The 17,304-nt window shown below is 31.6% G+C and overlaps 1 protein-coding gene across 10 annotated transcripts in view; it reads right to left on the bottom strand.

The window, feature by feature from the left end:
• The window catches only part of DMD (dystrophin), a 2,399,796-nt gene that overhangs the window by 1,579,249 nt on the left and 803,243 nt on the right, over window positions 1-17,304 (bottom strand). For all 10 annotated transcript variants that reach the window (XM_007493357.3, XM_056797113.1, XM_056797116.1 and 7 more), the window contains one exon: window positions 4,269-4,448. In XM_007493357.3, coding sequence (XP_007493419.2) covers window positions 4,269-4,448 — 180 coding nt within the window. The remainder of the gene's footprint in view (window positions 1-4,268; window positions 4,449-17,304) is intronic.

Here is a 17,304-nt window from a genome sequence, read left to right as displayed (position 1 = left end):
CAGCAGGGGGTATTTTTTTTTGTATATGTGTATGTATCAGTGAGTGCATGCTTAAATAGATGTTATTGATGATATATTATTTCCATGTGTGTAGCATGACAACAGATGCATGCTACTACTGTCAATATGATTATATTTTGAAATTTCCCAGGTACATTTCATCTAGAATGATGTTCCTCCAATCCAATTATAGTTCATTAAAAACCCAAACATTGAATTTGCCTTCATAATTTGAGATTCTAAAATGTTACTCTCTCTATTTAAGCTTTGTATATGCCATACAAGTTTCATTTCAACCTCATACAAATTAAAGAAAGAACAAAAGTTTCAAATAAAGGAAAATAAAATAGTAAATTCATTGAAGGGAGAGAATGAAAATTGTACTTTAACATATTTTAAATGGAAAAGGGTTAACAAATAAAGTAGTCATACACATCCCCATTCATATAAGGAATTTAAAATGTAAACAAATGACACCCTCTTCCCTGCTACCCCCATCCTGCCAAGACCAGAATCTCTTTACTTAAGTTTAAAATTAGAGAAAAGGTGTAAAGGTTAAAAAAAAGAGGTAGACTGAATATCATACTAGGATTTAGGAGGAACAGAATTCAAGTTGGCCTCTAACACATATATGACCCTATGTAAAACATTTAACCCCTCAGTGTCCCATGTTGCTCTGTTGGACCACAATTTTGAGAACACTTACAAAACTATTCATAAATATTATCTCCTTGAGAGTTCCCTATATTTACAAAAATGCAAGTATGAATGAAAAAAGGGAAGAAGGAAGGAATGTAGATGAAATAATAAAATGAATTTGAGATTTTTATCACAATGTGATATACACATATATATGTAATCCCATGTGTTGAAATAAAAAATAATAAGATATGGATAATAAGTTCACATAAAACCTCAACTTCAATCAATAAAAATATTCAATAAGCACCTACTGATGGCAAGCTTTGTCTTAACAAATAAAATTAAAGAAACAATGAACAAAATGATCTACATGCAAGGAACATCTGTTTTAAATGGGGAAACATAGACTCATTAATTTTTAAAAGAAACCCTAAAATACTAATGGAAATTTTGACTATTGGATATCAAGATAAAGGAAATTTAAAACATTCATTTTTAATATTTAAGTTTTGAATTTTAGAAATCTAATTCTTACTTAATTGTCATAATTATATAATATATAACATGGAATATAATTATTATAATTATCTAGTTATTATATAATTCAAGAGAATAATAGTTATATTTGGAATATTTTCAGTGTTGATAGAAAATAAAATGTGTAATTTGTCTTATTTGTAAAATAAAGTTAATCAAGAAAGTAGTAAAAAAATTCATACTAATTTTAAGTAGATTTAGAAATTATCACATTTAAAATTAGGGATAGTATAAGAATAGGACTATAAAATTCCCAGAGAAAAGTAACAGAAGGGATCTCCTAAAAATAGGAAAATGACAAAGCAGTTCTTGGCAGCATATCTTAAATATCTACATTTAAGATCAAATAAAACCTCATTTTAAGGAATGCAGTGGAATACAGGGATAGAATCCTTGAAGATGAGTCATTTAGTGTGCCCCACTCCTATTTTGCATATCAGAAAACTGAACCTAAAAGTTCAAGACTTGCTTGAAATAGTACATATTGTCTAGAGAAAGGAGAGGATTTAGACCTGGGTTCCTCTGACTGAAAACCTGGTGTCTTGGGCCAAAGACTGAACAGTAGAGGATGGGTTTTCTGTTGTCTGCCTGCAGCTGAGTTTCTCAGTTTTCTCAGGACTGAATTGGATTTGAGTTTGTTTAGTAAAGTTTGTTCTTTTTAATAAATGTCAAATTTTTGAGATTTTTTTGGCTCTAACTTGAACATGAAAATTCTTTCAGTGATTGTGAAAATATTTTGTGTTATTGAAAGGATCCAGATAGCTGCTAACTTTTTAATATACAACTTATATCTTCTTGGCTGTCTCTGGAAGGAATTCTATCTTTCACCCAAGATGCCAATTCATTAAAAGTTTAGTTTAGTTAACTGTAGTTTTGGGGTAGAGAGCTAATGATGTAGTTTTGGATAAATGTCAAAAAGTAAGTTGTTTTCCAACATTTTTATCTAGGTTATGTTAATGAAAAAATTAAAATATTGTTGTTTGTACTGATTTGAAGTGTGGAAATTTTAATAAAAATAAAATACCTAATAGCAAATACATTAAAATTAACCTATTCTTTTCCCTTTTTAGTACAAAAAAAGTTTTCTAAAAATATCTCTTATGTCAGTCACTATGCTAAGACCTGGAGATACAAAGATAAAACAAAACAAAATAAAATAATCCTTGCCTCCATGTAGAACATCGATCTCTTGCTGAGAGATGTCAGTGACAATGTTCATTCACTCAAAGGTTCTAAGATCCACAAAACACTTTCTGAATATATTTTGATTTAATAGAATGCATGAGAGACATAACAAAACAATAATACTCATGTTATATGTAAAGTATTAGAGAATCCATTCTCCATTAACTATAAATTTTAGGGAGAAAAACTGAAAATCCATTTTCTTTGAAAGACTTTATGGACCAAAAAATTTGGAGTTTGAAAAATGAATTTCAATGGCTCCCAGTTTAACAGAACAAACATAGTTGAGATTTCCTTTTCCTTTTCATTGGCTAAATAAAATGTTTTCATAGTATTTTTCAATTTAATAATATTTTCATAATTATAATATATTTCTAAGTTGGTTTAAGATTCACAAAACAGTTTTTTTTTCAAAACTGTGAAGTGGAGTGTGTAACTATTACTGCCATTTTATATATGGAGAATCTGAGGCTCATGAATTTGAAGAGACTTGCCCAAGAGCCACACAGCTGGAAAAAGGGACCTTCTTCATCCTGTCTCCAAATTCATTGGTCTTTTCATCATATCATAACAATTTTGTATATCTTAGATAAATATTACTTTAATCTGCAGAATATCCAAAATGTGTCAGTGCATTTTAAGTTATTAGAGCTTAGTAAAAATAAGAATACAAAGTATCCTAAAATAAGTAACAGTAGTAAATCCCTAAAAAAAAAATAAGAACATGACAAAATTGTTCTTTTAGTGAGTATCTTAAATATCCACATTTGACAAGATAAGACTTCATCTGAGAAAATTTGGCTTACATTTATTAAAGTTTAAAACTCCACTAAAGATTTTATAATGTTATTGCCTTAAATTATGTAATAAATTAATTGGCTACAAATATCAAAGAAGTAAGTTATTTTAAGTATACTTATTACTATATTGGTGTTCTTTTGGAGTTCATAGACCCATAGGAGATTGTTAGAAAACCAAAATAAAGCTTCTTTTCTTCAATACTTTTATGCCTTTTTAAAATTCCTTAAAATTTTCTAGCTTTGTAGATGCTGTATATAAGTGAAACATGTCAAAATATTCCAATGCTATGATATATCTCTGATTTCATTGATGTTTATATTCTCTTCACCTCTACAGATTATAATCCCTCCATATTTTTTCATTTTGTGCAACTTTTGTTCATGATTATTTTGCCCACAAATCTTCAGGAGAAGACCTACCCAACATTCTGGTGACACTCTTTGACATACTTTTTTAGTTCTTCATGAGTCTGAAGGGCATCAATTAAGCCTACAATCATGGGTGCCGATTTTGCTTCCTCCCCATCCACAGTGCATAGAGGATTATAACAGATGAGGATGTAACAAAGTCCTGAATTCACTGCAGGGATATGAGACTGTGATGAAAGAGCCAGCCCACAATTCTGAGGCTATTCCTCTGCTTCCTTTTCTAACAACAGAGCAGAAGGGTACTTGCAGTCATTCATGAGTAGCTAGTTTTCAGCCTCCATTTCTCATCTCTGATACTATTATCTGTCAACCCCTCAACAATATGCTGCTATGAAAAATAAGGCAGAAATCAGAGTTCCCCTCAACTAAAATGGCAATAGTGGCTTTGTGGTAGCATTCAATTTTAATTGAGGGCATTGTTCTAACAAGGAGGGCTATGAAAATCTCTTAGATAATCTATAGGAAGGTCTTAGACCCTTTTGCCTATGGATCCCTTTTTGGAATGATGTCTTTAAAAGTATGTAACAAAATGCAGGATGCCCTTAAGCTTAAAATGGCACTGAGATTTGGGGGATACCCTGTATATAAGTGATTACAATTATAAAAAATAAATTTAATTCACCCTCCACTGGTTAAGAAACTAAAGCCTACAGCATGATAATTAGCAGAGCTTACCTGAACAGAACTCTTTTCAAGTTTTTGGATCAGATTATCCCAACGCTGGGCAAAGTTTTCTAGCCATGCTTCCATCTTTTGAGCTACTGTCTTGTTTTTCAAGGATGAAAGTAGATCCTGGCTGAGGGAACACAGCTTATCCATTGTTTGCTTCTTCACTTCTAGTTCTCCTTTTAAAACCTGTTTAAAAAGACATTTTATTTGATGACAGTGCTAATGATTATTTTGATGGTGTCATATTTATGTTAAACTTTTCAGAGTGCTTTCACACATTCTTATTTTAGTTAAGTACATTATAAGGAAAAAAACTCTCATATCCTGTAATGCTTACAAATATATAAATATATAAGTAGTTTAGTGGTCAGAAGATATAAGAATAAATTCATGTTGTGGCATTTTAAAACAGCGTGATTACAAGGAAGTGACTTAACCTTACTAACCTCAGTTTCTTCATATGTAAAATGAGCATAATACATGTACCGTCTATCTTACTGGAGTTTCAGAAAGAGTTTTGAAAACTTTTAATTCACAATATAAATGCAAGTTACAGTTAGGGACTTAATCTCCTGATGTGATCACATATATTCAAATTTATACTTTCCTAAGTTATAATAATGTAAAGTATTATATATTTGGTTGCAGAACAATGTAGTACAAATGAAAATAATGCAACCCCTTCACACAGGATTCACCACTTACACTTATCAAGATGTAGCAATAATATTAACAATTAAGTCATGGCAATGACTATTTTAATAATTCTCTCCTACTACTGATATTATAATAGAAAATTTCATAAAACACTATCATTTGCTAAAAACTGTACTTATCGGACAATGATACAGTGAAACAAAAGTAAATAATTTATGACAAAAAATTAGTTAGGCTTTTATTGTGACTTATTGTTTTTTTTTTCCCCATCAAACATTCTTTCCATATCCCTGCAAGCCATGGGGAAATGTAACATTAATTCTATGTTTTTGATAGACAACAAAAAGATTATCTAATCCAAAGAAATGGATTGAAGAATTTTTTTTCTGTTTTTTACCACATTCTACACTGTATCTTTTGCAAGTCAGAGTCATGCAGCTTTATTATTATTATTATCTATATTCTGAGAGGAAAAAAGAAATCTTGTTTTTGTGACTACCTCTATCTCCTTTTCTTCTATGTCAATCCTGACTAAAGTCAAATTTTGAGGGTAATATGTTTATCTCCTTCTGATTAAGTACCACTACTTGCCTCAGTAAAGAAATGTCCATCTTCTCATACAGATTCTAAGTTCAAGAATAGGGGCTGTTCTCAATAGCAGAGGAAGATTCCTCATCTGTAGGTTCCTCACACTAATAAAATAACAAATCCAGTCCCCTTGTGTGATATGTGGAAAAGAAAGCACCATTCAACAGATATATAAATTTTTCCATTAATTAATTTGACAGTGACAAAAAAGTCATGAAACACTCCCTTAATTTTTGACCCATTAGTAACTAAACTAGACAGAGACCCCTTTTGTTTAGCAAGAAACTATATTTTAAAAAATTAACTTTGTTGTCAATGATCATTTCCTTCAAGTTTCAGGTAAATATTAACCTTCCTATTGGTGGATTTTCTTGGTAAACTCTATGTGGATTCCTCCCTTTCTATAAAATAGTTTGCATTTATATTGTATATCATTTGTCCTTACTTATCTGTGGACCTAATGTTTCCCTCTAGCATATGGTAAGCTCTTTGATGGCAAACTTTTAACTTTATGTCTTATTATCTGCAATACCTTTTGCTATGCCTGACATATTATAGAAACTTAAATGTTTGCTGTTACTTGCTGAATTGTAACCTTTATTTAGAATCTACTTTTTTAGAACTGTCCTCACTTTGTAATACATTCTTTTTCCTTGATATATCTCCTTCAAGTTGCAAAATTTATTTCTCTTGTTCTTGATTTTTTTCTTAAATGTTTTAAGAAATATTTAAACTATTCTCCTATTTCTCTCTGCAAACCCCAGAGAATTCACATATTATATCTCTACAATTAGACTTCCTTAAATCCAAATGAAAATACTGGCTGTATATGAAATTAGGAGAGGAAGGAATAGTTTGATATTTGTATATTGACTTATTCTTTTACTGATCTCAAATTTTGCCCTTTCATAAATGTTAAAAGCATGCCCAAACTAGTAATAAAAATTGTGTCTTCCATATTTGATTTTATACATGTTTAAGTGGTTAAGAATGACCAACTGTGTAAGGTTAGAAGGTAATACAAATTATTTAAATTGCATATTTAATTAACTAAAATACTTCAAAAGAGGGGAAATGTCATCATATATTAGAATTATGCTTAGGGGAAATTATCACATTGTTAATTTGGGTGCCAAGTAGCAGTATCTAAGCAGTTTTTCTTATTTAACCTTTTAACTAATTGGATCCCCCAACATTAAAAAACAAATGCTATGAGATGTTCATATATACACATATGTTATACAACTAAGCACCTAATTGTACACACAAAAACACATATGAGCATTTCAGATTTAGTATAGATAATTAATTTAGACTTTAATTATTGTGTTATTCAGTCCTTTTTAGTTGTCTCTGATTCTTTGGGTCCTGATTTGATTTTGTTGGTAAGAGACTGAAATGGTTTGCCATTTTCTTCTCCAGCTGATTTTTTTTTTACAAGTAAAGACCAGAGGCAAACAAGGTTTAATGATTTGCCCAGGGTCACAGAGTATCTGAGACCAGATTTGAACTCAGGCAGATGAGTCTTCCTGACTTCAGGAGCATCACTCTATCCACTGTGCCACTGAGCTGCCTAGATGCTAATTTAGTTCATTATAGATATTTACATAAAGATGTGCTTGTGTACCTAACTTTAAGTTGTATTATATTAAAGTTATAATAAAGCTTAGAACAGCATCTTATTATTTACAAAATATTTACACATATATTATTTCATGTGATTAATACAAAAACAGCATGAACTAAGCATTCTATCTTCATTTTAGTGATGATCCATTTTATTGGATGTAATATAATAAAAAGAGTCAGAAGATCTCAAGTAGAATATATCTCCTAGACTTGAGAACAAATCACACATAACCTTTTTAAAGTGTAGTTTTCTCTCATTTATAAAAAAAAGACGGGGGATAATATAGTTCATATGTTGTTATGAAGCTCAATTAGATCATGTATTAAAATATTTTAGAATATGTAAAGTGCTACATCAATAGCAATCATTAACAGTATTATTAGAAGTGAATGATATTAATATTATTATTGTTATAAGGAAAAAGAACATGGAAAAGTTTATGTTCTCAAAGTAAATTCCACAAGAATACAACAGATATCCCAAGCACTTAGATGGAAATATATTAGGCATACAGTTTGCTCTATTGGTCTACTTGGGAATTCATTCATTCATTCATTCATTCATTCATTCATTCATTCATTCATTCATTCAAATGACTAATCCCACAATACCATGATGTAAGTGAAACCTTGACCCTGAGAGATGACTAGCTCATATAGAATTAACCTTACATGCTAGCAATTCAAAGATTCTTCCAAGCAAGGCTATTACACTATTGGATTTCTCTCTAGAGTCCTCATGAAGAAAACCCTTTATCAACTATACAATTCCTTATCTGGTCATTATACAACCAAAAGAAAAAATCATTATTAGTCAATAAAATCTATTTGGACAGCATTGGACACGGAAATGTCTACTTTCATTCTAGCATCCTCCAAAGCTTAAGTAGAAAAAATAAATAAGAATCTTTCCTTCCCTCCTCCACCCCCATTCAGAAGTATGTGTGCTGAGGTGTAAGGAAAGTAATATTATTTCAAATTAAATTATGTTGGTCAGAGGTTAAAAAAAACAAGGATTAACATACTGTATATAGCTATATGTATGATAGGAGATGGTGACAGATGGTAACTGTTTTGGGTCTTGCATTTTGACATATTTTAATGAACATTAAATTCTTATTCACTGCCTTAGTCAGCAGGGAAATTTTACCTCAAATTCTGGACCAGCTGTCAAGTTCTGTTAATTAGCTTAAACAATCAAGTGGCAAGACTTATACAAAACATATTTCCACTTTGTTCACAGGCAAGGTGACAATTTAAACTTGGGCTATAGTCAGAAATTATTGAAATATCACTGGTAGAAAATTTTTGAGTTCCCAGTGAGAAAAGAGAGATCATCTACTGTCAGCTTCCTCTTCTACCCTTATTCTCTACCACAACACAACATCATCCTTATTCTATGTTCCTTAGCTTTAGTCTCTGAGGAAAAGATGGTCCTTCTCCTTGACAAGGCAAACAATTCTACTCATACCTTTCATCCTATCCTTTCCTATCCATCTAGGAGTTTGTTCCTTTAACCATACCAACTTTACTCATCTCCAATCTTTTCCAGTTCATTACATATCATCTACAAACATATAAAAGTCTCCCTTGGCCATTAAAAACTTGATAGTCCCTCAAGTTATTACCCAGTGTCTCTTCTCTCTTATAAATCCAAATTTCAAGTCTTCTAAACATTTTCCTTTTCTTACTTACACTCCACTCCTCTTCTCAACTTCTTTCACTCTAGTGTCTAATCCTACCCCTTTACCGAAGTTGTTCTCTTCAGCATTATCAATGAGCTTCTATAACAAATCTAGTTGTCATTTCTTAGTCATTATCTTATTTTGACTTTTTTGTAGCTTTTGACACTGCTGACCATCCTCTACTTCTAAACATTCTCTCTTCCATTTCATAAAACTGATTTTTATTTGTATGATCACTTTTAATCTTCCTAGTTATGCCTATATGCTCAGTCCCCTAATGATGGCAATCTTCCAAGGCCATGTCTTGGGTCTTCTCCTAATCTTTTTTTCTTCCCTGTCTTGTGGTACTGTTATTAGCTCCCTTCCTGGCAATTACTCTTTCTAGGTAGATGACTTTCAAGGCTGTATATCCAGTTCTAAATCTGTCTCTTGAGCTCCATTATCAACTCCCTGATGGACAGGCTTTATATTCATTTTAATCTTAACCATAAATATCAAGACGGACTCATCATCTACAGGGAACACTTTTTTTTATCCATTCATATTCTGTTCATCTTTTATTGCAGTGATAAATATTTTGGTAAGTATACAGTTCTCTCTTTATTTGTAAGTGATCAGAGGGCTGTCAAAGTTCATTCTATTGTTATATATTTGAGGTAATCCTGTATGAGTTTGATATATACATGGGAGACTTGGTGAAGAATGTTTAAGGGAGTATTATACTTTACCAATCAAAAGAAAATAATTAATCAACCAACAGTTAGAACTTTTAGCTCCTATATAATTTATTCTGCTATGTGATTGCAATGATGTGCACTGCTAAAGAATTTAGGAACATCTGTTCTAATCCCTTCTTAGAATTTAATCAAGATTTTTGTAAAGCAAAGGTCAATTTATATCACAAACTCATACACACACACACATTCACTAATAAACTCTAGTGCCTCCAGTATCAGAATCTTCAGTTTGACTTTCAAATCCTTCATAATAAGCTCCTAACTCACTTTTCAGTATTCTTACACCTTATTCCTTGACACGGGCACTTTGATCTAATTAAATTAGTCTTTTTAGTTGTCATTGAGGTATATGTAGTTTGTTTTCATAAATATATAAAACATGAGACTGTAAATACATGTCATGGGTTTTTTTAATTCGATTACTTTTTATATAAAAAGGAAGTTCAAGATTTTTAAAAAGTTCCTCTATTTCAGAAACCTTAACTATTGGTCAGATAGTTCCTTCAAATCTATTTTACTTCCAAAACAAAACTCTTTTGTGCATATTTTGCTTAGTCTAACATATTTTTTTCTATTTTTTTATTCAATGCCTTTTCCACATTCAAATAAATAAATATAGACCACTTCCATTTTTTCTCTTTCTTGTTTGTCATTCTTAATTCTCAGGAGTTTATTTTGTTTAATTGGATTTTCTCCACATTTTTAACCTTTTTTTCAAACAATCCACTGACTCTTCTTTTTTATGAAATTATTTTGCTTACTATCTTCTACTATCCTTCTCTTTAAATTCTTATAATTAATTTTATATTCTAAATTGGAGTTGCGTGTATTCATCATATTTTTTTTGATTAGCAAAGAGATCAAGTGTTCACTGACTGTGGAAGAATTTAGATAAATTCAGTCTACTTTTTACGGAAAATGATTTATATTTTATAGTTAAGCTTCTTTAGGAAAATATTCTAATCATTATTGATGCTAATTGCTTCCTCCATTTTCATTTTTGTCATCAAATATTCCAGGAAATACTTATTTAAATTAAATTAAAAAAACATTTTTATTCATTACAGTCTGTAAACTTCTGGCCTCTCTTATATTTATGTCTGAACCACATTTTCATTCAGATCTATCTCTCTATGTATTTGTTGATCCCTGCTTCTGACTACTTTTTCACTGAAGTAATTTAATATAAAAATCTAGTTTTTTCATTTCATTTAGTGTATACTGGGCTTTTTTGTAGAATTCCTTTAATTTTTCTCATCCTCTTCAATAGATCTTCTCCATGTGCTTAAACTATTTTCATGGTGGTCTTTTTTGCACATATATATAAAAGCACTAAACTAAAAAACAAGACAATCTAGTGTCCCATGAAATGATATTTCTTTTTGCCTTAGGCTATCTAATAAAATCATCTTTTTCATCTCTTCTATTTCCCTTTCCAAATAGAACCTATGATTCATCCTTTCATTCAACTGCAACTTTTATTTTCCTTTTAATGATATAGATATGATAATGCTACAGACATGTTTGAATAGATTGGAATAGAAATAAGACTAGGTTTAAAGCTTATAGACCCAACTTAAAATCCTCCCTGTTACTTATTACCAGTTCCTACATTAAAAGCTCACTTTGTTTCAATGGACCTATTTCCTCATCTATAAAATAAGGGAGCTGGACTAGCTGTTGTCCCTTCTCTATGGTCCCTTCTAACTCAGAAGTCTAGTTCTCTGTCTTCTGTCCAGGCTAACTGTAACTACATATTGTTGATGACTACATATTGTTTAGCCAAGCAATCAGGTTGTTTATTGATCAATCTATCTGTCATATCAAAGAATTACAGAATGCCAGATCCTGAAGATTCTTTAGATAGTAAAATGTTTAATTTTTTAAAGGTTATCATTACAAGGAAATTGAGGAACAAGAAGTCAAGAGACTTGGCCAAGGTCCTATAACTAAACAAAAATCCCTCAAATATATATCTAATTCTGCTCCCTGTTATATTGCTTTGTTAAAATGTATATAATGCAGATTTTGTATAAATTCTGTCACTGTCTATACAAATCAAGTCTCTTGTCACACTACATAGAACTAAGGATAAAATAATATACAAGTAAAATTTCAAACAAAAAAAGTTTCCTTCTTAATCACTGATTCATATTTGTTACTAGTTTAAATTTGATGAGTTTACTTCCAACTTAAAATTACAATCTGTTCAAAAATTATATTCAATGTTGTAGATATCCTCGTACAGCAATCCCTACTCAAATCTAGTAGCATGATACTAGAGACTTGAAACCTCTGAGCTCAAAATATATATATAGTTGAGCTCTAAGTCCCTGTGAATATTCATATAGAGGTCTGACTTCATAAGAGCTACACCTAGAATTCACTCTGGTTTTGATAGATGACTTTTAGACTTACTTTACCTGGAATAAAGCCTCTATTTCACTTCTTAGATACTCTCTCTACACCATAGCATGCCTATAAGTCTCCCTCTTCTTTAAAGTTCCCTTTTTAGCATTGTTTCTCCTATTGGACGAAGCTCCTTGAGGACTGTCTTGCTTTCTGAGATTTAACATTTAGGAAATCCTTTATAAATGCTCTATGTATGATCTATCTACACACCTAAATACCTCCCTACTTTTCTTCATTTTCCATCCACCTACCCTCTCTCCAAACAGAAAAGTAAGAACAAGGACAGCTTCATCTCTCCATTTCTATAGATGAGAGGATCATCATCTCTCAGGATCCTTCCCTTCTGCCTTCTAATCCACTTGGGTTAGGTGACAAAGCCAGGACTTAGGTGACCTAGAGTATAGCAAAAGCTCAAGTTTGGCTTAACCCCTCCCTTTTCCTGGTAACTTCTGGCTATATAGGCATCCCTTTCTGGTTACCAAGGGTATAAAAAGCCCCACGTATAAGGAATCAGAGCTCCCCAAATTTAGTAGATGTCAGAAGACCATGAAAGTCACCATATCTTACTATACAGGCAGGAATTCTATATGGAGAGAAGACCAAAAAAAAAAAAATCACATCCTGATGTGTAGCTTTTGTTAATTTTTAAGTATTCAAATTCACAAGAAAAATTTAACAATTAGTTCTTGTGATATGGTTTGAACTTGCGCTAGTAAATCCCTGGTTATCTTGGAGTAGGCATCATAGTATTATGGAAATTGTTTATTATCATACAATATTGCTATTACAGTACACACCATTCTGATACTACTTACTCCACTTTTATCAAGTTTTTCTAAAAGCATACTGTTGGTCATTTCTCATAGCAGAATAGTCCATCACACTCTTTATAATTCTGCCAAAAATTTTCCACCCATTTCTCAATTGATGAGCATTCCCTTGACTTCCAATTCTTTGCCACCACACAAAGATCTACTATAAATATTTTATACATATTGGCCTTTTTCCTTTTTCTTTTATTTCTTTGGGATTCAAATCCAATAGTGGATTGGTGGTCAAAGGGTATGCATGATTTTATAGCCCTTGGGGCATAGTTTGAAACTGATCTCCAGAATGGTTGGATCAGTTCACAAGTCTACTAACAGTGCATCAAGATCCCAATTTTCCCACATTGTTTCCAACATTTATAATTTTCATTTTCTCTCATATTTGCTAATCTGATTGATATGAATTAGTACTCGATTGTTTTAATTTGCATTTCCATATAATCAATGGTGATTTAGACTATTTTGTCATATAACTATAGATAAGCTTGATTGCTTCTTCTGAAAGTCTCCTGTTCATATCTTTTGAGTATTTATCAACTGGGGAAGGACTTGTATTTTAATATATTTGACTCAGTTCACTGTAATTTGAAAAATGAAGACTTTATCAAAGAAAGTTGCCTTTTTTCCCATTTTCTGCTTTTGTTCTTATCCTGATTATAATGAACTATATATCTTATCTCCCAAGTTTATCCTAATCATAAGGCACCCCTTGTGACTTTTCACCTGTCTCTTCTGTTATCAAGATAAGTATGCATATTAGGTGGCTAAAGATCTCAAAATGCTTCCAGACTCAGACTCTCACCATTCTTTTTTGAACTTCATGATAAAAATGTACTCTAATTTAATTAGGTAATCATTTCAAAACTATTATTTTTTCCACATTTGTTTATATATTTATTTTTAAACTATTTTTCTGTGATGCATGATTCATTTTCTCTTCCCCCCTCCTCTCTGAGCTGATAAGCAATTCCATTGGTTTATGCATGTCTTATTACTCAAAACCTATTTCCATATTATTCATATTTGTAGTAGAGTACTCTTTTAAAAACCACAACCCCAAACCATATACTCATATGATGAAGTGATAAATAATATGTTTTTCTTTTGCATTTCTACTCCCATAGTTCTTTCTCTAAATGTGGATAACATTCTTTCTCATAAGTTCCATGGAATTGTTCTTGATCACTGCATTGCTATTATTAGTAGCAAAGTCTATTAAATTTGCTCATTTCACAGTGTATCTGTCTCTGTGTACAAAGTCCTCCTGGTTCTACTCCTTTCACTCTGCATCAATTCCTGGAAATTTTTCCAGTTCACATAGAAATCCTCTAGTTTATCATTCCTTATAGCACAATAGTATTCCATCACCATCAGATACTACAATTTGTTCAGCCATTCCCCAATCGATGGACATCCCCTTATTTTTCAATTTTTTCTAACGTAAGAAGAGTAGCTATAAATATTTTGTACAAACTTTTTATCTCTTTGGGGTACAAACCCAGTAGTTGGATCAAAGGACATGCAATATTTTAAAGACCTTTAGGCATAATTCCAAATTGCCTTCCAGAATGGTTAGATTAATTCAGAAATCCACCATTAATAAATTAGTATTCCAATTTTGCCACATCCCCTCCAACATTTATTAGTTTCCTTTACTGTCATGTTGGTCAATCTGCTATGTATGAGGTGGTACCTCGGTGTTGTTTCGGTTTGCATTTCTCTAATGGGGAGAGATTAAAACACATTGTTATGTCATTATTGATAGTTTTGATTTCTTCACCTGAAAATTGCCTATTCATAGCCCTTGACCATTTGTCAATTGGGGAATGGTTTGATTGCTTATAAATTTGACTTAGTTCCTTAAATAATTGGAAAAGTAGACCTTTGTCAATGAATTTTATTATATTTATTTCTCAGTTTTTCCCTACCCTTCTAATTTCAGTTGCACTGGTTTTGTTTGTAGAAAATCTTTTAAATTTAATATAATCAAAATTATTCATTTTATATCTTGTAATGCTTTATATCTCATGCTCAGTCTTAAATTCCTTCCTTTCCCATAGATCTGACAAGTACACTATTCTATGTTCTCCTAATTTATTTATGATTTCATTCTTTATATTTAAGTCATTTACCCATTTTGAATTTATTTGGGTATAGAGTGTGAGATGTTGATCTAAACCTAATTTTCCCCATAGTGTTTTCCAGTGCTCCCAGTAGTTTTGTCTAAAGTGAGTTCTTGTCCCAAAAGCTGGGATCTTTGGGTTTATCAAACACTAGCTTGCTGAGGCCATTTACCCCTAGTCTATTCCATTGATCCACCCATCTATCTCTTAGCTAGTACCATATTGTTTGGATGATCACTACAAAGCTTTATCATTTTGAAGGCAGTTCAAATTATACCTCTCAAATTGAGTTATCTGATAAAAATTATATATATATATATATGTGTGTGTGCATATGTGCATATATATATGTGTGTGCATATATAGAGATAGAGATAAAAATGAGACAGGTAGATTAGAAATCATGGTAAGGATTATGAGATGGATTTTACTAATATAAAATGTCAGTATTAGATTATATGTAACATAAGTTTCAAATATGTAATAGTACTTCTTACTTTATACTTTCAATATCATAACTATGATTGAAACTTGATTAAGGTTTTGCTTAGATGCTCAGGAGAGAGGAAGGGACCATAGTTTTCAGAGTCACTGCCTAGAGTCACTAAGAGCTTGCATCTTACAATTTAGTTTGAGATAAAAAGTCTCTGAGTGTGGGTCCAATGATGAATGGTATTCTTCCTTAGCCTAGCTAATAATGCAGAATTTCATTGCCAAAGGGGTAGGCAGCATTTTTTAAAATTTGGTTTTCTGCAGGAAATATTTAAATTTTATTTCAGCAAGATTTTGCTCTTTCCTGGTACAGAAAAAAAACATATATAAATAAAATCATATAATGCATAAGTATTGAAATAGCATGGTTTTAAGCCTTCAGAGTTCAATAATAAATTTTGAAATAGCCACAGATTTTCTAGAGTGCAGTAACTTATTAAATGAAATATTTTAACCATGTATGAGTAATGGAATGAGGTTAAATTTTTGGTGGCATTTTAGTGTTAGTTATTAGGGATGATTTCCTGATTAGTACAACAGAGTGGATAAAGAATCAATTTCAATCTTAAAAATCTGAGTTCAAGATTTGTCTGTTATAAGAACCAGCCATGTGACTCTCTGAAAGTCATTAAGGATTTACATGATAATCTACATTGTTAGAGGAGTTTCATTATTTAGAGCTCTACAATCACAATTACAATGATGAATAATGACAAAACTATCTGAAAAAAATTGCTCAACAAACTTATTTTTTTAAAAAGTACATGTACAGAAAGTGAAAGCAATCACAGACACCTGAACCCTTACAAAAAGTTTTATACTTCTGGGAGACTATAAAGATTAAAACTCAGAATGAGCTCAAGTTTATAATTAAATTTAAGGGCAGGGAAGAGGGACTTTTTATATATGATTAGACACACAAGACACTGCATGAGGTAAATGAAAGGTGATGAGTTGATGTAGAGTAGACAGAACAACTAATTTCTTGTTCTCAAGATTCAATTTTCAAAGGCAAGAATGTTCTCTAAACTGGGAAGGATTTAATAAAAATGGTGAATGTTGTTTCTTAAAAAAGAAAGAAACCTAAGACAAATGAGATGATGAAGTGACATTTCAGAAGGAAATACAAGAAACCATTCCCTTTATCTAAAAAAAAAACCCTCTTATTTTTTTAGTAAGTTGGTTGAAATATTATATTTCTGGAAGGTCCTAGTGTGAGGTAAAGTACAAAGAAAATATGTGCCAAATCTAAGACTTGCATTCAGTAGTGTAATTCCTGCTAATTTTCCCTATTTAAATAAATAAATAAATGTTAGGGGTAGGTACCTAACAGCTTTGAAAATTGGAATAATGACCTCACTTAGGTACCCCTAACATTTATTTCAACCAATCTAAATTACTTTCTATCTTCCATACCTACTTGGTATTTCTCACCAAATCTATTCCTGAGCCAGACATTTACCTATAACTAAAAAATCCCACAATGATACATTCATATTCATTCCCACACAAACAGAAACTGTTTGAATCCCTACCATCTTTAAAAGCTTAAGTCAAATTCTACCTCTTACAATAATTCATCCCTATCCCTTCCAGTGAGTTATCCTGTGACTCTATTTCTAATTCAGCCCTCATTGAGAGAAGCAACTTCTCTAGAGAAGGACTTCCAACAACTGCCACCTATGGGGCACATAAGCCTGCCTAGATAAAGCAGTTAGATAGCCTAAGGGAAAGACAAAAAGCAGCATATGCCACATGAGCCCAAACCACTACCACCACCTCCAATACTGACTAAATGTCATTGATTGGCAAAGGCTGCAGGTCTTCCTTAGAAGCCACAGTTCTCAAAGGCTCAGAAAAGAAAGTTCTTGTCATTGAAGTCATTTGATTCA

Source organism: Monodelphis domestica, chromosome 4 (assembly GCF_027887165.1).
Source record: "Monodelphis domestica isolate mMonDom1 chromosome 4, mMonDom1.pri, whole genome shotgun sequence".
Lineage (NCBI taxonomy): Eukaryota > Metazoa > Chordata > Mammalia > Didelphimorphia > Didelphidae > Monodelphis > Monodelphis domestica.
Note: the sequence above shows the minus strand (reverse complement) of the source record. Positions and strands in the feature narration are given on the sequence as shown.